General features: G+C 42.4%; 1 protein-coding gene across 1 annotated transcript in view; it reads right to left on the bottom strand.

The window, feature by feature from the left end:
• LOC137587735 (phospholipid phosphatase-related protein type 4) overlaps positions 1-16,524 on the bottom strand; it is a 35,287-nt gene extending 18,763 nt beyond the window's left edge. Inside the window, exons 1-2 of the mRNA XM_068304339.1 lie at positions 16,453-16,524; positions 8,481-8,666 (exon numbers count right to left, since the gene is read on the bottom strand). Of these exons, the coding sequence (XP_068160440.1) occupies positions 8,481-8,666; positions 16,453-16,524 (258 nt within the window). The remainder of the gene's footprint in view (positions 1-8,480; positions 8,667-16,452) is intronic.
• Between the last annotated feature and the right edge of the window lie 8,800 nt (positions 16,525-25,324).

Below are 25,324 nucleotides of genomic sequence, written 5' to 3'. Positions count from 1 at the left end.
TTTCGTCTTATACTTGGTGCTGTACTGTCTGATGTACTGTCTGACGTACTGTCTGATGTACTGTCTGATGTACTGTCTGTGTTGTACTGTCTGTGTTGTACTGCCTGTTCTACTGCCTGTTTACCGTGGGTCAGAGAGGACTGCAATTTCATCGGTGCTATATGTTGTGCATATATGGTACATTTGACAATAAAGCTGACTTTGATTTTGAATTTTATCAGCACTGCAGGTGGTCTCCTACCTCCAGATGGTGATGGGTAACATGTCTCAATCTGGTCTGATCTATAGTTATCTCCAGGTCTCTCAGTAGAGAACTCACTTGGTGCTCCAGAGATTGGATGTCAGTGCTGTTCTGAGTCTTATCTCCTCTGGCCACAGCATGTGTGTAATGCCTCTGCTTGATGTTGATCCCAGTGATGATCACATCATTTATACGAATGCTTTGTTCCAGATCATCCATTCTTTGTTGTCCCTGTTCCAAGACAACAATTTTTTGGTCTTTTTCATCCATGTCTTTCTGCATTTTCTTCATTTCATCCTTCATTCCTTCCAAGGTGTCTAGCAGCGGTTTTAGCTTTTCTTCCAACTTTTTATCAAAGTCACTCTTTAACTCGCTCTTTAAGTCTTTCATAAAAGAAACAATCTGGTCTAGATTTTCCTCTTCCTCTCATCACTTTGCAGAGAATCAGTCTGGGTATGACTAGAGTGATAGCGACAACAGTAGAAAGAAGAAAGACGTCTGCTCCTGTTGAGAGCCAGAAGTAGTTAATCCTTTAATAATCCTTGTGAGGAAATTAATTTTTACCACTAATAATAACACACACGTATGTGTGTACAGCATATATGACTACATCTCAAACTTCGATTATTTTTGGACAAACTCAAGAGCTGATACTGTGCACCCAAACAGAGATGGAACAAAGCAGGTAAGTGCTAACTTCATCCACTTTATAGCATTTAATTCATTTTGATTTGCACCACAGCAAGACCCGATCCAACCCAACGTGTCTCCCAGCACTACAGCCTGTTCTGACAGAGTGGGTGATGCCACTGCATGCTATGATTCTCAAACCCAGTCTCTGGAAAACTAAAGTCACAGCAGGCCTGTCTCTGCCACCGGGGACAATTCAATCTGTTCTGCGAACACCTTCAAGTTTGCACCTCGCACGTCAAATCCCTTACTAATAAAACCCAGATATGGACACAGTACTTGAACCCAGTACTTGAGTAAGAGTAAAAATACTTCTGGTCAAAATTTACTCCTCTACAAGTAAGAGTAGCCCAGTCGATACATTACTTGAGTAAGAGTAAAAAAGTACTTGCTTTTAAATGTACTTAAGTAATCAAGAGTAAATGCTTTTAAATGTACTTAAAGTAAGAGTAAGAGTGAATTCCTTTTTTTTTCTTTGATGAGAATGGACCTGACTGAATTACTATCATTTTACAGTTTTATATATAGTACCTTGTATGTCTTGTTTCAGAGAAAACTCTTTGAAACCACCTGCACTGATGTGCCTGCCTGTAGAACCATTATGTTATACTGAACTAAGCCTTCCCCAACATCTATAACAATGGAAATAACATTAATGGAATCATCAAAGAGGACATTTATGTCATTTTCACATTTTATTAAACAATTCCCCCCTTCCATACACCCACAAGACCAAATGGAGCCGTACAGGCCCAACCAACTGGTTTAACTGGGGACCAACTGGAACCCCTAAAGGACACCCTGGTGGACCACTGGTTGAGAACCACTGCTTTACAACAAACTAAATCTCTGCTTTCAACAACTCAATGTTTACAGGAAGGACATATCCCAGGACCACAATATTGTCTCTCCCAGACTGTTTGTCTCCCCCTACCTGTCTGTCTGTCTGTCTCCCCCCACCTGTCTGTCTGCCCCCCCCCCAATCTGTGTGTCTCCCCCTGCCCCCCAGTCTGTGTGGCCCTGTGTCCTCCAGTCTCTGTCAGTCTGTAGTTCTGTAAAATGAAGTGACCAGAGGTCTCTAGGTGTGACTTTTGTTAGTTTTTCTTCAGCGAACACAATAAGTATTTGAAAATGTACTTTTTCTTGTCTGAGTCCGCGTTGTCCTTTTTCACTTCTACAAACTCGAACATATCTTTAAGATGAGCCCATGGGTTTTCTTCCTCCACCTCATAAAACTCCGGCTCATCATGTTCATCAGATCCAACGGAGGCTTCTTCTTCCATCGCCACTGCGGTCTAGTTTTGAGCTGATTGGGGAGGGGATGGCGTATTTCCGCTTTTACGTAAATCCCAGTTGAGAACGTGTACTGTGATAGGTTTCCTTCTTTGACGAACACTGTGTGTGGCCAACTGCATTTAAGGGGGGGAGGGGGGGACAAAAAAACAACAACAGGCAAACCTAAAAGTAACGAGTATTCATGAGCCTTCTCAGACATTAACTCGAGTAAGAGTAAAAATCTTTGCCTTGGAAATGTATTCGAGTAAGAGTAATACGTATGAAAGAATTTTAGTATTTGAGTAAAGTAAAAATCCTCAGAATCTGTACTTAAGTACAGTACTTAAGTAAATTTACTCTGTTACTGTCCACCCCTGATAAAACCTTCATTATTAATAATCTCACGAGATTAAATATACTTGATTGTATACTCCTTACTGAGTTGGAGAATACAACTCAGTATTCTCCAACTCAGTAAGGAGTTAGAGTATACTGAGTACAGTACAAGAAACAGTACAGTTTTTTGTACTTTAGCAAGAAACTGATTTCAGTTTCTCCATCTGATTTCTCATTTTCACATTCTTCCAGGTTGAACAAAAAGGATGGCGGTGTTGCTGCTATTTTTTCCACATATTGAATCATTTAAAACTTAAAAATCTTATTTGGTTATTACTGTACTCTACTTTTGAGTATTTAGCCCTGGTAATGAAATCTTCAAATCCCTCTCTAGTGCTCACACTTTACCATCCTCCAAGGCTTAAGAAATGTTTCCTATTTGAATTTGTTGAGGTGTTATTATTCAATTAAAATAAAAAATAAAAAGGTATCCAAGACAACAATTGAATTTGAATTCTTATCTCCGATGATTTCAGCATTATTATTAATAACACCACAGACCATTTAACTAAATACTTCACTGCCATGCAAATTAATTTTACACATCACACCGCCAGTCCTACTCATAATCAGGGTTGAACATTTGACATGGCCATTACTAAAGACCTTGATATAACCTTAAACTGTACTCTAGATGTTGGTGCAAATGATAAACTGATCATTTCCCCTCAGACCACTACCTACTGAGCTTCACTCTTCAGAAAAATGCAACAAAGTTGTCTTCTTCCACTGATTGCCACAATGCAATCACCCTCTGCAACTTTGCTTCCATTCTGATATGAGCTGCAAGAAGTCGTCCAACAGTTCAGCTCTGCTACATGTGTTCTTGACCCATTGCGCACCAACTTATTTAAAAGTGTTCTTAGCTTTTTGGTAAATGATGTCCTTGCAATTGTTAATACCCCTCTACACTCCGGAATCTTCCCCACAGCTCTCAAACATGCTACTGTTACACCGTAGTTAAAGAAGACCAATCTTGATCCATTTGTCCTGGAGAACTACAGACAAATCTCAAACCTACCATTCCTGGGGAAAATTCTTGAAAGTGTAGTATACCAACAATTAAACATGTGTCTGTCAAATAATTTATGCGATGTTTACCAATCTGGTTTTACAGTTGACCACAGAAACTGCCCTGGTCAGAGTTGTGAATAATTTAGAATTAGCTCTGAGAACCACAAAGTTACTGTCGTAGCACTTCTCGACCTCAGTGCAACCTCTGATACGGTTGATCAGGGGATACTTCTTCCTAAGTGCCTTGAACACTGTTTGAGGCACTTTTCTTAACTGGCTTTCCTCTGAAGTTACTGACAGATCTTTTTCTGTTGCTGTTGTTAACTCAGCATTCAGAGTTCCACATGGAGTCCCTCAAGGGACAATTCTTGGCCCTCAGCTGTTTAATATGTTCGTATATGCTCCCACTTGGGTCCATAATTCAAAAATACAACATATCATAATGGTCTTATGCTGATGACACACAATTATACAGTATGTATGTATATATATATATATATATATATATATATATATATATATATATATATATATATATATATATATATTTCTGCCAACCACCTTAACCACTTTAACCCAGTGAATGATATTATTCAGTGTATTAATGAAGCATATACAACAGCAGCAAAAATTGTGACAATAATAGCTCTCCCATCAACTATCCTATCCTACAAAGTACTGTAGTCGCCTTTTGTGTCACAATAATGTCATTCAATTGTTTTGACAAATGTATTTCACAACCTGAGTATGCATCTAATGTATCCCACATTCAATGGACAAATAGTATAGAATTCACCAGTATCATTCCTAGGTTCCAATTGGGTGGGTAGCCAACAAACATTGGGACACATCTGCTGTATCTGACACTGATACAACCGACACTGTTATCTCCATGGCTTAATGGACACATAAATGAGAGACCAAAGATATGTCTGTTACAAGTTAACTTAAAGTTAATTATTTTTTTATTATTTTAACAATTATTATTACTTGCTAAGCTGTAGTTCATTGTAATAACAACAATAATGAAAATAGAGTCCAAATTTTCTCTCTGACAGGCCTGGCCCATTACGGTGCATTGCAGCCAACCTCTGCAGCTCAATGTGAAGACAATTACATTTTACAATTTTGCAGTCTCAATTTATTGCTGTTTTTTAGTCAGTTTTCTTAATAAGGTGACCAAAACATCAAAATTAGATACATTATTTTCCAAAACGACATTTACCTTTCATAATTTATTACAGTATTAACATAAAATGTATTCAGTTACATGTAGACCCGTTCAGTCAAGAGATTTCTGTGTTGAACAAAGCCAACTAGACTTCTAGGAAATATTTGAAGACATTTTGCCTTTCATCCAAGAGGCTTCAAGTGACATTAAAGCCTCTTGGATGGCCTGGATGATTAATCATCTACAGATAAATACAGTCAGGAATCAAAAAACACGACTACAACTTGCTGTATACCACTATTCAGTGTGGCAGAGCCCCCGCACAGCCAATCTCTTTTGTGGTATCAATCCTTTACCATGGCCACTGGGCAGACAAGTGTTCATGTGCTGAGCTGGTCCCCACTCTGGAAAGTGGAAAGTTTTGAATTAGGCACTTGGAGGGAGCCAGTCCCTGGTTACTGGGTAATATGGCTCTTATTTCCTTTAATACAGCTCACAAATTTAACCTACAATCATACATTATATATCACAGTCGATATGACTGTCAATATAGAATGGATTTCACATAGCAATGTGAATTACTATTGCAACAACACATCATCAGTAAGGTAAAACTAGTCTGTCTCACGACGTTCTAATCCCAGCTCATGTTCCCTATTAGTGGATGAACAATCCAACGCTTGGGGAATTCTGCTTCAAAATGATAGGAAGATCCGACATCGGCTCACATGACCTCTAACTTTAATCCATCTCACCTATGGAGACAACCACTTAGTGGGAGACGTGGAATTGGACAGCATCCTCTGTTGAAATTACATATATAAACACAGAGGTGGTGGGGGGAGGGTTATACTAGAATTAGCAGGTCATGTTAATGGCTCGTTACCTTGTAGATTAGAGAGGCTGTGATGGACTGCAGTTGATCCTTGGGCCACCATACCTCCCTCGTTCTTCCCCCTCTGATCTACCAAAGTGAACCAAGCTATCATGCCAACATGTAAAACAAGAAGTCAGGAACTGAGAAAAAACTGACTTCTATCAGTTTGGAAAGTGTTCTGGAGCCATTCTAAGGCTCTGGGAATCCAGTGAACCCTGGTGAGAGCCATCATACACAGGAACCCAGAAATTCTTCAAAGAGCACGTCAATGACTCACCCATGAGGTCACAAAAGCCCACAAGACTTTTGGGAAAGTATTCTCTGGACTGAGTCAAAAGTGAGTGAGTGTGTCCCATTACACCCATAATACCACAAAAGCAACATCATGCCGTATTTCAAAGCAGAAATGAGATGGTAATGTGATGTCTGGGGTTGTTTTGCTTCTGGAAAACTTGCAAGAATTGATGGAACCATGAATTCCTTTCTCCTTCAGAAAATCGTGAAGGAAGATACATGGCCAACGGACAAGGACAAGGATTAAAGAAAAGACTAACGAAGAGAGGTTTTGGAGTGGCCCAGTCAAAGGCAAACAAAATATCAAAATCCAATTCAGTGGTGACCTTAAACACCCAGTTCATGCTCAGAAACCTTCCAGTGTGGCTGAATTTAAACAATTCTGCACAGAATTGGGCCAGAATTCCTTCACAACGTCACAGACTCAGTGCCAGTTACGGCAAATTTTAGACTGCAGTTGCAGGTTGAGGGGAGAATTTCTTCTTCACACGGGTGATGTAGGTTTTGAAAATGTGTATACCATCTACCAACTGATGAAATGATCATTCAAAAGTTCCATTTTGTGTTCAACTACACAGTCTTTCACCAAAATGAAAGTTATTTCAATAATCTGAAAATGTTAGTATTAGAAACATCCAAATCAGAAGAAATCTGGGGGGGTCGGGGTTTACAACACTGACAACTAGGCTCAATCTATCACTCTCTTGGGAGGATAGACCTGCTCAGGGTGTCAACAGTCATTGGTTGCATCTTTTGCCCCATAGATCCCATTGTTTTTACTTTTGGCTCAGATAAACTAAAGCAATGGGGCTTCTCCATCCTGAATTATTCATTTTCTGTGGCTGGGTATGTGTCAGCAACTCCTTTACCTATTTATAACTATATAGCTAACTATAATGTACAGTTATTGAGGTACAGTAATCCCTCACTTGTTCGCGCATCAAAATTTTTTTTTTTTTTTAAATTTTTTTTTAAATTTAATTTTATATACTGGTTTGATCCCCGAAGGGAAATTAAGACAGCACACTCTAGCTACTGATTACAAACGCATGAATACATATTTGTGAGTACAGGCCCCTGTATCACACACACACACAAAGGGGCCTGTAGGCATGCAGGGGAGGTAGAGTGGCAGGCAGCTCCTTCTTGGTGCGCCTCAAATGAGCAATTTTGTAAAGGGGACGGCACCTTGCTCAAGGGTGCCTCGGCAGTGCTCCGGAGATGAGCTGACACCTCCCACTGTTAGCTCACCTCCGGGTATTTTTGGGGGGGCGGGAGCGGGAATCGAACCGCCGATCTTAAATCATAGGACGACCCGCTCTACCGCCCGCTTTACCACTGAGCCACTGCCGCCCAAAATACACGGCTTCACTACATCGCGGCTTTTTAGTAGGTAGTCATGTGATACTGTATGCGCATGCTATTGGCTGACTGCATCTGGAAGTGCTTTAAACAGTCTATCAGAGTTCGGGAAAAGGTAATACAGATAGAAGGTGGTTTAATATCAGTATGGGGGGAGGGGGTTCATAAACGTTTAAATTACCGTAAATAATAAGAGAAATAGTTTGTCACTATTTCTCACTGAGGAAAAGACAGGAGACTGCCACAGTTGGGTGTGGCAGTGCTGGTGTGTGGCAGGGAGAGGCCAAGCTTGTGGGTGGAGCCACGGCTCCACACCTGTTACTGATCGTCACACCTGAACTTGTTTTGGGCTAATGACCCTGAGGCTTTTTAAGCCTCGCTCAATGAGAGCTAGGTGCTGGTGCACTGCTCATGTTTGGTTCCTGGTAGTCTTCCCTGATTTTGAGTTTCTTGTCTGTCTGGATAATTTTTGAGTTTGTTAATAAATCATGGATGAGTTTTGCCTTTGGTGTCCTGCATTTGGGTCCAAACCCCAACACACGTGACAGGAGACAGAGCTGGAGGTAGCAGAGATGAAGATGCTGAGGTTCTCTCTGGGAGTGACCAGGATGGATAGGATCAGGAATGAGTACATCAGAGGGACAGCACATGTTAGAGGTTCTGGAGATAAAGTCAGAGAGGCCAGACTGAGATGGTTTGGACATGTCCAGAGGAGAGATAGTGAATATATTGGTAGAAGGATGCTGAGTTCTGAACTGCCAGGCAGGAGGCCTAGAGGAAGACCAAAGAGGAGGTTTATGGATGTAGTGAAAGAGGACATGAAGGTAGTTGGTGTGAGAGAAGAGGACGAGAAGACAGGGTTAGATGGAGGACACTGATTGGCTGTGGCGACCCCTGAAGGGAAAAGCTGAAAGTAGAAGTTTATCACTATGTCGCGGAATTTTGATTTTCCTGAAATGCATTAAACCATGAGTAACGAGGGATTACTGTATATGTAAAAACACAACAGAATTGTGCATCCACAAGCTGTTAAAGTGTTCAAATTAGTTGTATTAGAAAAGTTTATGAAAAGAACAAGGGACTCACAAGTCCCCTCTGCAGGAATGCTATAAGGTTTACATCATTGTGCTGTTGCTCAATTGTTTAGTCGTAAATCTTACTGCAATGGCAGGTCCAGCAAAGGCTAGGCTGAGGAGCATCAGCAGGGGGATCACTTCATGGTTGGGATCGATGTAGGGCAGGCTTAGACCTCGGTCGTGGCAGATGAAGCCAGTCTTCATTGGTTTGAACACATCCGTCCACTCCAGGAAGTACAAACTCACTACAGATGACACCAGGATTGGCAGCTGCCAAAGGGATAGACAGGACAAGGCAGAAACCATTTGATACAACACTTTCAAGTCCTTCAAGTAGAGACAGAATATGGTTAAAACATTTTCAGTCTATTAATAAATAAAAAGGCACTGCAATTTGTAAATGTCTTGGGGCAGCAGTAGCTCAATGCACTTAGTCTTGGACTGGGGACCAGAAACTGTTGCCTCCAGACCTGTGTGGATCGAAACATTCAGAATGTTAGCTGGCAGTAGGAGGTGCCAACTCACCTTTCTCCTTCTTCTGGTCTATAAACACATGGTTCAATGAGCATGTTAATGTGATTTAATGAAAATAAATCATGAAGATTTTATGAACTGAAGAGAGTGAGATCTGTGCTGAGGGTGACAGGAGATGACGTATGGAATCAATCGCTTTTATGAGCATCGTGTGGTCACTGAGGTCAGCTGTAAACTACTGTATCCCAACTAAATGACAGAGCAGCCAGTGGCTCGTCCAATCATAAAATACCAAAGACATTGTATTAACCATGAATCTCAGCTGAGCAGATTGAAGACCTTCAGTGGTCTGTGGAAGAACAGAGAGATGGAGTCATCCGTCCACATGGCTGTTTATGTAAATTTACCCTTCCTAACGGTGAATAGCCGGCAGCAGTAATTAACCTGTCACACTTTAATTGATTCAGTGGCATCTAGTCCACTCAAGGCAAACTGGACACCAGTGACATAATCATAGCCAGAAATGGTTTGGTGAATAATACCAGCACTTCCAAAATCTATTCACACCAGTGAATAAATGACTTCAGAGAATTCTGTATAGATATGTCACATCCTGTTCTCATTAGTGAATAAATGTAAGTAGTTTCTTTTTACCACCACCTCCCAGCAAGTCTAGGTAGTCATCCCTGAATAAAGAAATAACTGTAATGTTCTGTCAACAGTAACCAGATTTGTGAGAATCAACTGGTGAGTCAGGTTTCATGTAACCGCATCTCTGAAGCAACTGGGTGATCTGACTAACTTCATTTAAAACCTGAACATTTCCACATTTGGTAAAGTGAACATTTAGAGCTTATATTTCTCTGCCCTTGAATTCAAAGAATTAATAATATACATAAATTCATTTTCTATTAATCTCACAAGTGATTTAAATTGATTAATATTTTAGTTAACACATTTAATGAACAACTGCCATAGCATAACAACATAAGACATTTAGTTTATTCATCTCAAACCTGGTAACATCAATAATATAATTATTCACATAGATAATACTTTGTATCAAGTCACCAGTGGCAGCAGGACTTAGTGATATTTGACCAATCTACTGTCCTCCTTACAATTCATGTTAAAGCTGGTATCATGGGCAGGATTAGGACCCAAACACAGGACATACAGCGCCTTGCGAAAGTATTGGCCCCCCCACAAGAACGTGTTGACATGTTGCCACATTTCAGGCTTCAAACTTTAAGATAACACTCTGAAAACATTTTTCAAGAATAAACAACATGTGAGACACAATCGTGAAGTGGAACTAAATGTATTCAACATTTTGTATTGTGTTTACAGATAAAAAACTGAAAAGTAGGATGTACAGAAGTATTGCCCCCCTGTTCTCTCAGCTCAGCCAAACGACTCCAGAAGTTCTCTGATGACCTCTGGATGATCCAGCGTTGACCTGAATGACAACAATGACAAACAGAGTCCACCTGTGTGTCATTTGGTCTCACATCTGTACGTCCTACTTTTCAGTTGTTTCCACTTCACGATTGTGTCTCACATGTTGTTGATTCTTGAAAAATATTTTCAGTTTGTTATCTTTAAGTTTGAAGTCTGAAATGTGGCAACATGTCAACAAGTTTTTGGGGGGCCAATATTTGCGCAAAGCACTGTATTTCGTTCAGGCAACATAAAAATCTGGGAAACACAATAAGTCTCAAAAATTCCAAAACCTAGCGACAAGTAGTGATGTCTGCTTTGTTCTGGCGCTCCGATTGGCTCCCCGGACTCGGTGGGCGTTCCCATGTGAAGCACTGCTCCGGAGCCTCAAACATGGAGAACCACGTGACTGATGACGTTTGGCACACCAAGTGCTCCGAAACACTAAGCGCCCCGTTCACCAGGTGAGACACTGGTGCTCCATTCACCAGGTGAGACACTGGTGCTCCATTCACCAGGTGAGACACTGGTGCTCCGTTCACCAGGTGAGACACTGGTGCTCCATTCACCAGGTGAGACACTGGTGCTCCATTCACCAGGTGAGACACTGGTGCTCCATTCACCAGGTGAGACACTGGTGCTCCATTCACCAGCTGAACCAGTTTAGTGATCCAGATCAATGGGTGATTGGAAACACTGGCCGGTCCCAGATGTGTTAGAATGGATGAAACAGCGCGGTGCGCTGTCAATCATGTCAATATCCCTTGGATTGATCAGATTAGCATTCCGATTACTGACAGTTTGCGTCATAATTTTAGTCATTTATGCAATTTCCTCCGGGATTAATAAAGTATCTATCTATCTATCTAATTACTTTACAATGGATCCAACCAGAAAAAGATCCCAAGTCTAGGAACATTTTGAACAAGCAATGATTAACACATTGAATTAGAATATATTCGTTTTATTCAGAAAATATCTGCGATGCAGGAAAAAGCGCTGTTTTCTGGGCTCATCAACCGTTGTGTGGTTGCAGTACAGTCACCCTGCCAAAGAGGGCACCCAATTCCCAATGAATGGGGCGCCAAGTAATGAAACAGCTTTCAGCACAATTGTCGCAAACGGTTCGAAGCCCCATGGGGCGACAAGGGCATGTGTACAAAACGATCTGTAACGAAACCAACAGAACCCGGCTTAGAAAGCCTCAGGCTAATCAGCCTGATCAAGTCCAGGTGTTGAGAGGAACCACAGGTGTGGAGACGAGGCTCCGCCCACCTGTTCGGCCTCCTGCCACGCCCCAACACAGCAGAACAGGACAGCACCAACACCGAACAGTAACAAGTTGTACTTCATCCTAAATTCTTTGTCGGATTTGTAACCAGGACTAAATAATTTCTCAGGTTTTGTGATCATTGATTTGCTCTAAGACTTTATTTCTACATTAACACTCTGTTGAGTCCTCTCAGTATGCATTCCTCTACCTTCTGGTCTGACAACCTTGCCAAACGTTCTCAACAATTACATGCTCCAATTTTGTTCACCCCTATCTGCTCACCCTCTACGGTCAATTTAAATATTTCCAGTTGCTCATTACAAGGACTGAGTCGTCCGCAGAGGACAGGCTTGTTCATCCGACCCGTTGTCCACTTGTGCAGTGCGTGTTAAAGGAATTATTTTATGAAACTAATATGCAGGAGTGTCCTCCAGCTGATATGTTGCATATGTTTGGTACACACATGCAGCACACACACACACACACACACTTCTCAGGTCTGCTTTCATGGCTCGATGCCAGCCCCCCCCCCCCCTGTGAATCAGAAATATAGGTCAGTAACAAAACTACTGACTGCAGAGGAAGCCTCTCAAGGAGGAATACAGTGTGTCTGGATTTCAGAGTAGATTTTTGTATTATAGATGTGTCACATCCTGTTCTTATGAATATGTAACATGAAGAGCTCAGGCCAAGAGCAGAAAATCACATTATGTTTATGATTCCACTCACTTGAGTTGTGATGAATGGGTCATTTGGTGTTGTGGTTCAAAATTTAGGACACAAATACAGACGGGATTTCATGAAAACATACACTGTCCAAAATGAATGGCAAAGACAAAATACACAATTATAGCTTTGCAAGATAAAATAAAACATACAGACTAAATACAGAGAGTGGAAATTAGGAGAAGGGACTTATTTGGAAAAAGAACTCATCGAACAGCAAGGATTCCCATAAATTCCAACACCTGACATACATGACCCTAACAAATCAGTTGGGATCAAGCAGCTCATCCAGCTGGACAAATTCTATGCTTGACGAGTACAAGAAAAAACCTCCACGTCCCATCTCACCTCTCCGGTAACATCCCATGTTTCTTTAGCTTAGCTCCCCAGTGTTAGCCAGCGATCTCTCATTGTCCATGGTGATTGTCAGGAAACACAGCTCTAGTTACCTCCTGTCCACAATCATCGTCTCCTCCACTCATGTCTATCCCATTTGCAAACATTTTGTGTTTTTCACCATAGATCCTCCACGTTTACTGGCTGAGGCAGCAGCTCCAGCTGAACGTGACTCGTGGCTCATTGTGTAACCATGATATGGCTGACGGACCTGAGGGGGCCAGGAAACGTGGAGATTTGTGAGATTCACAGATTTGTGAACGTTTGAGAGAAATGGTAATATAGTGTATCTGGAATGAATTATAGATCTTTAAGTCCATCTCATGACAAATGGGAGCAAAAACAAAAGTGTTGCTTTTATATTTTTGTTGAGTGTATATATATATATATATATATATATATATATATATACATACACACACAATAGCGTGAACCCTTATAAATTCCACAATAAAACAATAATATCAGACTTGGTTTGTTTTCTTTTTTTCTTCGCCGTCACAAGAAAACAAACCTCTGTGTCCGATGAAGCCATAACGACTCCGCGTTGTGTGGGTCGGACGAACGCCAAGACGAAGGACGCTTTGGCGTTACGTTCTGGCCATCCGGGTGGACGCCGGCTCCATGAGTTGGGTCCTGGTGAATAAACATCGGGGTTCGGCTCCTCAGTGAGACACGTGGACAAACGTTAGACCGGAGCTAACTCGGCTAGCGGCCAAAACTTCAGGGGAGATGCCGGACAAAACTGTAGAAAACGTTTGTTTTCCTGTGTACAGTGTCTGCATTATATCTAATATATATACAGTCAACCCTCGGTTTTCGAACATAATCCGTTCCAGAAGGCTGTACGAAAAGCAAGTTGTTCGAAATCCGAAACTATTTTTCCCATTATAATTAATGTCAATAATTTTAATCCGTTCCAAGTCTAAAAACAACTTTTTCTAAGGTTTTTTTTTAAACTATTTTACACCATAAACTGCACTGTATACCATTAACCATAAATAAAAAATGGTAGAAGTAGACATTGTGTTTTATTTTAATAAAAGTTATCCTATTCAACTTTGAACACGAATGCGCTACGGAGGAAGCATCCTGGGCAGTTTGCTCGGCTCCCGCGTGAGTCGCGTTCAGGTACGCTCAGGTACGTTCAGGTACGCTCCTGAGTGAGTCGCGTTCAGGTACGCTCAGGTACGTTCAGGTACGCTCCTGAGTGAGTCGCGTTCAGGTACGCTCCTCAGTGAGTCGCGTTCAGGTACGCTCAGGTACGTTCAGGTACGCTCCTGAGTGAGTCGCGTTCAGGTACGCTCCTCAGTGAGTCGCGTTCAGGTACGCTCAGGTACGTTCCGGTACGCTCCTCAGTGAGTCGTGTTCAGGTACGCTCAGGTACGTTCCGGTACGCTCCTCAGTGAGTCGTGTTCAGGTACGTTCCGGTACGCTCGGCTTCTTTTGGTTTGGTCGAGAGCTGAATTTTGGTCGAGTTCAGAGACGTAAAATTCTCGGATTTTCTGGTCGAAAACCGATTTGGTCGAGAACAGCAGCGTTTGAAAACCGAGGTCTGACTGTATATATCTCACTGTCTCACTCTCGCTCACGCCTCCTTCTCAGTGTCGCCAACACATACAGAACACACACACACGTAGGCCAACTCAGGGCAACACACACACCACAACAACACGGGTTATCACAGTCTGTTTAAAACACTTTTGTATTAAAGAACGGTGGCACGAGGAACCGTGAGTCTCGAAATACACACAGATGCTGTCAGCCAATAGCATGCGCGTACGGAATCACATGACTACCTACTAAAGATCTGCGATGTAGTGAAGCTGTGCATCTTGAAGCACGAATAAGCGAGGGATTACTGCATCATGTTCTATGTAACATCTGACCCTAGAGTTAATGATTCTTGGGATTCATTCCGTGAATGTAGTTTTTTAAAATATTTTTATTGCATCCCAATTGCAGCATGTTTGGTATGAGATATGCCTCTAAAGCTACATGCATTATGAATTAATACGGCTGGAGAAGAGCATGAGTTGTGAGTGCAAATGGGAATCACCGCAGTGAGGAGGAATACATCGTGGCATCCTCCAGCCTCATCCCAGCATCTCCTGTCAGACGTGACAGTCATGGCTGTCAGAGGAGGGCAGGACTGAAACATGGAGAATCTGAACACGGCTAATTATATGCAGCGCTATTCTGTGGATCACTGTAAGATTTATTTTGAGCATTGACCTAGTTACAATGATCCCTGCTGTTTGTAAAAAGAAAATATAAGACGGCATTAAATAATTGAACAGCAATTTAGTGATTTAAAAACCTGTAATTTCTTGTTCATAATTATTGAATTGTATTGACTGAAAATAAATAACTATGAAAGCAAAACGAAGGGATTCCCAGATTCAGTTATCCATGAGAGCGATGCAGTCATCCCAGTCATCGCAGCAGCGTGCAGAGTGGTGAACTGGAGCATGCATTAACTGCACATGGGGGGACAAGTAGCAGTCCCCAGATGCTATATTAAATATACTATTAATATATAAAATCATCACCACTTTGCACTTTTATGCTTTTGATTGTGGAAAACACATTTTTTTAAAAATAATGCAATGTTCTAAATCATCCGTTCGGTTTGGTTGATTAACGCCATAAGGAATCCCCTCATCTACCACGACCAGGGTCTCCCTCCAGGCAACAACAAACTGTTTTTAATGCAAATGACTGTCAAAGTTATTCATTTGAAAAGAGTCATTTGTGTTCAGCTCTTCCCCTCTGTGTCAACCCCCCCCCCCCATCAACAACTGTCAAATAAACCAGGACTCTGATCTGGTGCTGCAGAGGTGATAATGGGTTAGATTGGAGAAGAGTTTCTTAACCCTCATTACTTCATTACATCACTACAGTGAGTTCTAACAATATGTAATGTTTGTGAGTAACTACCATGCTTCAGTAATTGGAAATAATTTTCACAAGGGAAGGACATAAATTATTTAAAAATTGTATTAATAACTATGAAAGGCTTTTAAGTCAGATTGCTGAAGTCATGAAGTGGGAGTACAGGATGATGAACACAGTTCCCTCCCCCAAATTTCCCCTGAATAAAAGAAAAATGTTGTGATTCTCATGTCAAAAAACAAAAAAACCCAACGTCATCGACGTAGAGAACGACTGGGCTCCAGGTGTGACGCTTCAACAGACCAATCAGCGTAGGACTGAGGAACTACTGTCCAACAGCACGTCGCTGTTCGACCTTTAAACAGAAACCCTAGCAGACCTGCTAACAGCACCACAATGTTCTCCTGAGGCAGGAAATACACTTCAACGTAACCGCTGCTCAGGTGTAGGTAGGAACCGATGTTGTCGGGTCAGGTTTCTGTCAGGAAGCATTAACGGATACATATCTGTACACATGTACATGTACATGTGTATAGATATACAGTATATAAACGGGTAATAGGGTCAAATCCAACACCTGTGTGTTCGTGTCGTTTCAGACATGAAGCTTCATCCTGACAGGAGTCCATGTTTCATTGATGCTCCTTTGAGGTTATTTAGGATGAAAACCACAAAGATCTCCTTCAACGCGTTGACATGTTTAGAATGACATGTTCTTTTACACACATGTTGTACTATACTGTCATACTACTCTGCACATCGCGCTTTGACGGCAGGTCACGTCACGTTCCATGGCCCTCAGCCTATGCAGCGTTATAACATGGTGACATAGGGCGGTCCTCCATCACTCACCTCCACAAAGTAGAAGCAGGGCAGCAGGCTGACGCTGTCCTTGGTCAGGACCCCCTTCCCTCTGGACAACATGGCGCTCGGCTACCGGCGAACGGCTGATGTCCCGGGGGGGGGGGGGGGTCGCGTCTGGATCGAGGCTGCGCGGTGCGTCGCGGGATGCTGGGATGCTGGAAGCAGCCGCTCTGCATTCCCGCCCGGTCACACCGATCCGGTCCCTCCGCCGCCACGGGCCGCGGCTCCGGTGCTCGTTTACCGGGAGAGGACGGAGAGAACGGAGAGAACGGATGCGGACAGCGTCAAACGGTGGGGGGTGGGGGCGCAGGCGCACTGTGAAGGGGGGGGGGGGTGACAGCTGGTTTATTGATGAGACATCACGGAAAAGAAATTAAATCAACCAATAAGTGACATAAAAGATTACATTATGAGCAATAAAATAATAAAGAATAATAATAATATAATAATAATTATGATAATAGTAAGAACAACAACAACAATAATTATAATTAATATTATAATTATAATTACAACAATAATAATTATAATTGTAATAATAATAAAAATAATAATAATAATGGGCGACACAGTGGTGCAGTGGGTAGCGCTGTCGCCACACAGCAAAGCGGTTGCGGGTTCGAGTCCTGCTCTGTGTGGAGTTTGGATGTTCTCCCCATGTCTGGGGGGGTTCTCTCCGGGTTCCTCCCCCCTCCAGAAACATGAACTTCAGGTTGATTGGTCAGTCCCAAAATGCCTTTAGGAGTGTGTGTGTGTGTGTGTGTGTGTGTGTGTGTGTGTGTGTGTGTGTGTGTGTGTGTGTGTGTGTGTGTGTGTGTGTGTGTGTGTGTGTGTGTGTGTGTGTGTGTGTGGCTCCTCGGTGCACTGGCGTTGTGCTGGAGTGTCCCCCGCCTCACGCCCTATGCCAGCTGGGATAGGCTCCAGCTCCCTGTGACCCGCTGCAGCAGATACAGCAGAAGAAAATGGATGAATGAATTACATTCATTCATTCATTCATTATGATTATGCAGGTAGTCCTCAACATATGAACACAACTGGTTAAGAGAAGTTGTTTGTAAGTTGAATTGTTTGTAAGTTGAAGTTTCAATCTATAATCACCATGTGAGGTCATTTTAATCCCATCACTGCATAAAGAAGCATTATTTTCTAAACCTTTTACAGGATGTAAAAACAACTCAGAATGAAATAAACTGGTTATTTCGATTATACGTCGGTTTTCAAATATTGTAATTGTAAAATCACAGGAAAACCTTTAAATCACGTTATATAGTAATACCCTGACTACTGCAGATGGAACAGCCAACACATGATTATGGGCTGTATTCTTCTCTTGACACAGGAACACCAAACAGACACTCCTGGTCATCACTAACTGGTTCCCTTTTCAAGTCACATGGTCTCGTCAGAGGAGCACAGGCGTTACACCGCTGCAACACTACTGCCCCAGCGCAGTGATAGTGGTGGGAGGAGAGAAGGGAGGCTCACTCCCAGGTTCACTCCCAGGCTCACTCCCAGGTTCACTCCCAGGTTCACTCCCAGGTTCACTCCCAGGCTCACTCCCAGGTTCACTCCCAGGTTCACTCCCAGGTTCACTCCCAGGTTCACTCCCAGGTTCACTCCCAGGTTCACTCCCAGGCTCACTCCCAGGTTCACTCCCAGGTTCACTCCCAGGTTCACTCCCAGGCTCACTCCCAGGCTCACTCCCAGGTTCACTCCCAGGTTCACTCCCAGGCTCACTCCCAGGTTCACTCCCAGTTATGGTGGATGTGTTTGTGGAGTGGAGAGAAGACGTTCTCCTTCACACCGGTGTGTGAACAGACAGACGAGACGTAAACCATTTGATACGTTTCATAGTCATAAAACTATGAAGGCAAGCGATGACTTAAATAATTTCCGGTCAGTTAAATAATAAAATGTCACTTTATGTCATAAATGTCCTTATGGACACTTTTCAGTGAGCAGGATGATTTGATTTAATAGTAAAAATAAATCATGAAGAAGAGATTTATGAACTGAAGGGACTGAGATCTGTGCTGGGGGGGCAGGAGATGGCATTATGGACAAGGCAACCCCCCCCCCCCACACACACACACACATAAACTGCTCAAATGGGGCTCGCCCTGAATGTAGTTCTTTCAGCACAGAGGACAGGTGTGTTCATCCGTTCATCAGGCCCCTCATCCACTTGAGCAGCGGATCTTAAATGAATTGTTTTATCACTAATATGCAGGAGTGTCCTCCAGCTGATGTGTTGCATACGTGTGACACACACACACACACACACACACACACACACACACACACACACACACACACACACACACACACACACACACACACACACACACACACACACACACACACACACACACACACACGCACACACACACACACTGCTTTCATGGCTCGATGCCAGCCCCCCCCCCCCCCCCAATCAGAAATATAGGTCAGTAACCAAACTGACTGCAGAGGAAGCCTCTCAAGGAGGAATACAGTGTGAGTAGAATGTTTTATCATAGAAGTGTCACATCCTGTTCTTGTCATTATGTAACACGATGAGCAGAAAATCACATTATGTTTACTACGTTTAGGGTTCCACTCACTCGAGTTGTGATCAATGGGTCATCCTGGGGAGTTCAGAACAAACAGAGACAGGATTCCATAAATGACTGATTAAACACAGAATGTAAACTGTGGAGGGACGCGTTTGGAAAGGAACTCTGAGGAAATGAAGGATTACATGTCAACACGGAATGAACCGAACAAATCAGTGGGTAAAACAGAACAAATCCAGGCAGGTTCAGTTAGTTGTGACTGAGAGAGAACACTACTGTTAGAGGAGATGGACATCATGACTTCATCCTCTGCAGCAAAGACTCAGAGCGTTTAGTTTGATTATGGCTCCTTGAGACATTCAGCTGATGTCTTTTAAATTCTCACCTCCTCAATGACTAAAGCCAGGACTCCAGACAAAGCATTCATTGGTAATACATTTATTTCATACAAGTATGGGGATTTCACCATAGCCTGGTGATTCGTCCCGTTCTGATATGTGGCATTATTCATTCTTACAAACCATCATCAAGTTCAGCTCCCACTCTCCAGTAATGTGATTGAATTAATTCATCTTTAACTACATTTTAAATTACAAGTCAAAAGATATTAAAGGTATATTTAATAAATGTAGCTCAGCTGGTTTATCTACCACTAGCAGCCCTTACTAAAAAGAACATAAGTAAATGAGACACTGCTGAACATATGAATGGAGATGTCATAAATACCAACATGAACATTAATTTCAAAGTTAGAAATACCTCATATAGCATAGAGTACAAACTTGTAATGAAAAACAACCAGGAAGTAGTCAGGCTCATGATGAAACGGATTGGACACGAGATAACAGTGAAAACAGTTAATCCAGATGAAGGTAGAAACATTTAATGTTATCCATTTGACATTATCTGTAAATTATTCTTTCAAGCCTCATCATTAAACCTTTACCACTTTTACAGCTATTCATAGCCTTTTGTAATGGTCATTATTTTTGATAGATAGATAATATGAATCTGGATCAGGTCCACAATCACCAGCCTCACCAGTATCGAGTTACTTACATAAAGAGTCAAATTGGAGAACTGTATAAATATTGTATACTCCTACATTTTGAAACAGGTCTCCCTCCCATACCCCCCTCCATCAATAAAAATATAAAATAGCTTTTTCAAATAATTAAGATAAAGATAAAATGTTAAGAAAATTACGTTCTGTGCTGCTTAATACATTAAAAAACCAGATTGTAAGAAGAAAAGCATCATTCCCTGGACATCCTCATTGGAAGAATGAAAAAGATGTTTATTAAATGAACTGCAGCCATTTAGAAACCCCCTTCTGGAGGTAAATGTATAACCACAGGTGAGAGCTAAAGGCATTTTGTTTTATTGGTCGGATAGTTTTTGACATCTTGGAACTATATTACGTATATTAATATACACATGAACTAAAGACTCGGTGTGAAGACGTTTAAAAATAGTAATTATAGTGGTTTGATAATAAATAGCTTCCCCCCAGCACTAACTATGAAGGAAGAAACATTTTTTGTGTTATCATTCATGATCTCTGACAAATAGCCAAGACATCAACTCATGAACACGACTGTAAATGTTTGGAACGGGTGAATCCGTGCTTTTATTTTGAAGAACTTTACATGTTTACACTATAAACGTGCCTCTAGTAGGAACTACATTTATTTAAAACTGAAAGTATAATCATGACATTGAAACATGAAAATAACATCATACTTGACACTTTGTGGTTAAAAGTGTTGCTGACCATGTCAGTCTGACAGGTGAACAGAGACAGGAGCAGTCAGCCAGAAAACCAGGATCAATCCGTGTACATAGCACCACCTACTGGACACTTGGCAGTATCACATAGATGATACTGTAAGTTCATCCATTCATTCATGTTCTTACCACTTCACCCACTGTGGGGGAGTCACAGGGAGCCAGAGAACCCACACAGACACGGGGGGACATGCAAACTCCACACAGAGTGGGACTGGAACCCAGAACCTCCTTGCTGTGCGGCGACAGCGCCACCCACTGCACCACCGGGTGTAGCAGGAAGTTAAAATACACAAACATCTATTCTTCTCTGCTTCCATCTTGGAGAAACACGCCAACAGCCCCCACCATCAAGGACACCAGAGGTTACAGTGACAGTCGCTGTTTTAAAGCTCATCCCTTCCAGGCAGGAAGCAGCGAGAGAATCGGTATCTGGTTCAACCAATCAGATACAGAGGAGAGCAGATTACAGATTATGTGTCAAACCTGATGTTTGTCAGTGATGAGAGCCTAATAAATGAAATAACCATCAGGTGAAGGTGCTGCTGCTCTCCTATAGTAGCTACTGTACGTACATTACCCTACCAGGAAAGCAGAAGCTGAGTTACAACTACTTTAAAGAAAATTATGACAACATTAAAAAATGCTGGACGTTTACTGGGGACGACTTTTCAAAGATGAGGGGACAGAAGAATGTCGGGAATGGCTGACAGGAAACTGTTGGAAGCCAGAGAGCTTTACTTACCCATGAAGGGGCAACGGTATGATGACCAGGAGAAACAATGTGGCTGGAGGAGAACACCTGTGGAGGGGAACACCTGTGGAGGAGAACACCTGTGGAGGAGAACACCTGTGGAGGAGAACACCTGTGGAGGGGAACATTTGTGGAGGAGAACACCTGTGGAGGAGAAGACCTGTGGAGGAGAACACATGTGGAGGAGAACACCTATGGAGGAAAACACCTGTGGAGGAGAACACCTGTGGAGGAGAACACCTGTGGAGGAGAACACCTGTGGAGGAGAACACCTGTGGAGGGGAACACCTGTGGAGGAGAACACCTGTGGAGGAGAACACCTGTGGAGGAGAACACCTGTGGAGGAGAACACCTGTGGAGGAGAACACCTGTGGAGGAGAACACCTGTGGAGGAGAACACCTGTGCAGGAGAACATCTGTGGAGGAGAACACCTGTGCAGGAGGACACCTGGAAGAAAGTAAAATTCAAGTACCTAACATGGAGAAGGTTTTTGGAAACAGAATCAGGGAACAAGAGGAGGTCAAAGCAAGAAACCAACTGGACCACATGCAAAACCAAGAAATCATCTGAGCAACAAATAGCTTGAGATTGATAAACACTAAATATGTTTGGGCCTCTGTTCGATCCGAAACCAATATCAGATCAATCATCCTCAACCCAGATATACCAGGGAACAAAGGTCAGATCCGGGTGACCCCTACATAACTTCATCAGTGGTGTGGTGTCAGACCATCCTGTCTGATACCACTATTACCCCACTGGATGTTATGAGGAAGGTGGAGCGTCTGAAACCAAAGGCTTCTACCCTAAGATGTTTCCCTCCCCCCATGAGATAAATAAAGCCTGTCAGAAGGAGAAAACAGTCAGACACAGGTCCAGGATATACAGGCAGTACAAACCATCACCCAGTGAGTCTCACCTCAGTTCCCTGCAGGTGTAACAAGGTTCACTGTTCCTATTTACCAGATTAGCTGTGACATGGCATTCATTTTGTGTAAGAGCGCCCCCCAGTGGCGGGTTTTATACCTGGAACACGTTTCGTCTCTCATCCAAGAGACGAAACGTCTTCAAGAACTTTCTTAACATCCGCTGGATGGACTCAGCAGCTTCTGGATAGCCATGACCTGGATGACTGAGAACCTACACAGACATCTACCTGGAACCTGTCTTCAGTCCATGACAGACAGAGGTCTGGAGTTGGGATCACAATCTCCTTTTGATTGAGATGAAACCTGAGTGTGGATACCCATGGTAACTTCTTTGTGTACTATATGGTAGTTGTAGTAGTACAGTGTGATAGTGCAGTAGTCACTTCCTGTAGGACACAAAGATTTTGAGAACTTGTGATCGTATTATCCCTGTGGTCTGTGTGTGGCTGGTGTTGTGCTTCATCTGAGGGCGGCTCCATCCAACCCTTCACTTGAGACTTTTTTGACTTTGACCGTACACAGGAGGTTAAAGTCTACACCGAAAGGAATCAAACATACAGTACATAAACTATGTGTATATGTGTACTACTACATATACTATGTGTAAATGTACCGTATATCCACACATACGTATACAAATCCCATGCGTGCATCTCCAACCCTGATCTCCCCCACTTTGTTCTTGTTCATGTGTCTGTGAGCATCTCAGCACATCAGGCTTTGCTCCCCCCCCCCACCCCCCTGAATACTTTACTGTTTATCATGGCTAATAAAGAAAAGGCTAGTGCTAGTGATGCTAGTGATGATGGCTGAAACACAAGGCAGGTGATGATAGTGGTACTAGAGTACAGGACAACCTCCCCCTACGTCTTTAATGTCAAAGTAACCTGTCTTCAGGCTAAACTGAAAATACACATTCCCAGATTTGTACTGTACTTTATTTATGAAGGCATATGAAACATATTTTAAGCTTACAAATACTTTTTTTTAATATAGTATATTAAACAATCTAAATTACAACAAAAGTTTTTGATATTTACCATGTATTGCATTATGCCCTATTTGTGAAAGAATGATAAAAAGACACTTTTCAAGATGATAAAACCAATAATTTTACATTGGTCTAAACTACTTCATTATAAATAAAATTGCATATAAATGAAGTAAAATACTGTAGTATAATAATGTAACGTTTCCTCTCATTCCACCACAGTGACGTGAATGAGGCACTGATGTGCTTCTTTATAATCACAGGTCCGACAAATAAATTCCTCTGATTTAATTTTATTCCAAGTTTCTGAGTGAACTCAACGAATAGTTAATGTATAACAGCAAAACGTTCAGCGTGCACCGCGGAGCCACATACAAAGACATACAACCACGCACACACACTCACTCCTACGGCTTCCTGGGAGAAGGCCGGAGAACCCAGAGAGAACCCACGCAGACACGGGGAGAGCATGAGAACTCCACACAGAGCGGGACTCGAACCCAGACCCACCGTGTTGTGAGGCGACAGCGCTAACCACTGCGCCACCGTGCCGCCCATCAATACTCAAAAACCATTATATAAAAGCAGGTGGTGACAGAGTTTCCTCACAGGTAGTCTATCGTCTACATTACTGCTCTAACGCTAACCTGACCTGAACTGTCTTCAGTCTCCCTGTTGGTGAACGTCTCCATGAACAGAAATGCATTGTGGGTTCGTTTCCAGGTCACATGGGTTCCACCTGTAGGGGGTTGGTCCCCACCTCTCAGAGATATTTGACAAATAGATTTGACCTTCCTGAGGATGGAAAGCTAATCTGCCCTGTTAGTGGAGGGGGGCTGAGGGCACACCCCCCTCTGTTGGGGGATGGGCACTCCAGTTTGTAGATGTCTCCTTTAACGCTCTCTAACAGTCTGTCTTCCTGGTCAGTACACGTACCGTGTATATATACGTAACAGTACGTGTAGCATGTATATATACGTAACAGTACATGTACCATGTATATATACGTAACAGTACACATACCATGTATGTATACGTAACAGTACACGTACCATGTATATATACGTAACAGTACACGTACCATGTATATATACGTAACAGTACACGTACCATGTATATATACGTAACAGTACACGTACCATGTATATATACGTAACAGTACACGTACCATGTATATATACGTAACAGTACACGTACCATGTATATATACACGTAACAGTACACGTGCCATGTATATATAAGTAACAGTACACGTACCATGTATATATAAGTAACAGTACATGTACCATGTGTACTGTTATCTTCAGACACCTGGCCTTGTCCTTCAGGTGCAGATGGAGGCTGAGTCCCACCCTGAGGTGTGTGATCTACCCTCCACTGGTGTGATCTACCCTCCACTGGTGTGATCTACCCTCCACTGGTGTGATCTACCCTCCACTGGTGTGATCTACCCTCCACTGGTGTGATCTACCCTCCACTGGTGTGATCTACCCTCCACTGGTGTGATCTACCCTCCACTGGTGTGATCTACCCTCCAGTGGTGTGATCTACCCCCCACTGGTGTGATCTACCCTCCACTGGTGTGATCTACCCCCCACTGGTGTGACCTACCCCCCACTGGTGTACAGTATTACAGTATCATTACAGTATTACAGTATTATTACAGTATTATAGTATTGTTCCAATATTACAGTACTCCACATTTGTTATCTTGAAGAGAATAAAGAGGAAATGGTACATGGAGACACCCTTACAGAAGGGTTGATAACTTTAATAACAGCACAAAACGACATAAAAACCTCCTTTTCATACATTTAACATACAGTGACCTCCTGATGAACC

Source organism: Antennarius striatus, chromosome 20 (genome assembly GCF_040054535.1).
Source record: "Antennarius striatus isolate MH-2024 chromosome 20, ASM4005453v1, whole genome shotgun sequence".
Classification (NCBI taxonomy): Eukaryota; Metazoa; Chordata; class Actinopteri; order Lophiiformes; family Antennariidae; genus Antennarius; species Antennarius striatus.
Note: the sequence above shows the minus strand (reverse complement) of the source record. Positions and strands in the feature narration are given on the sequence as shown.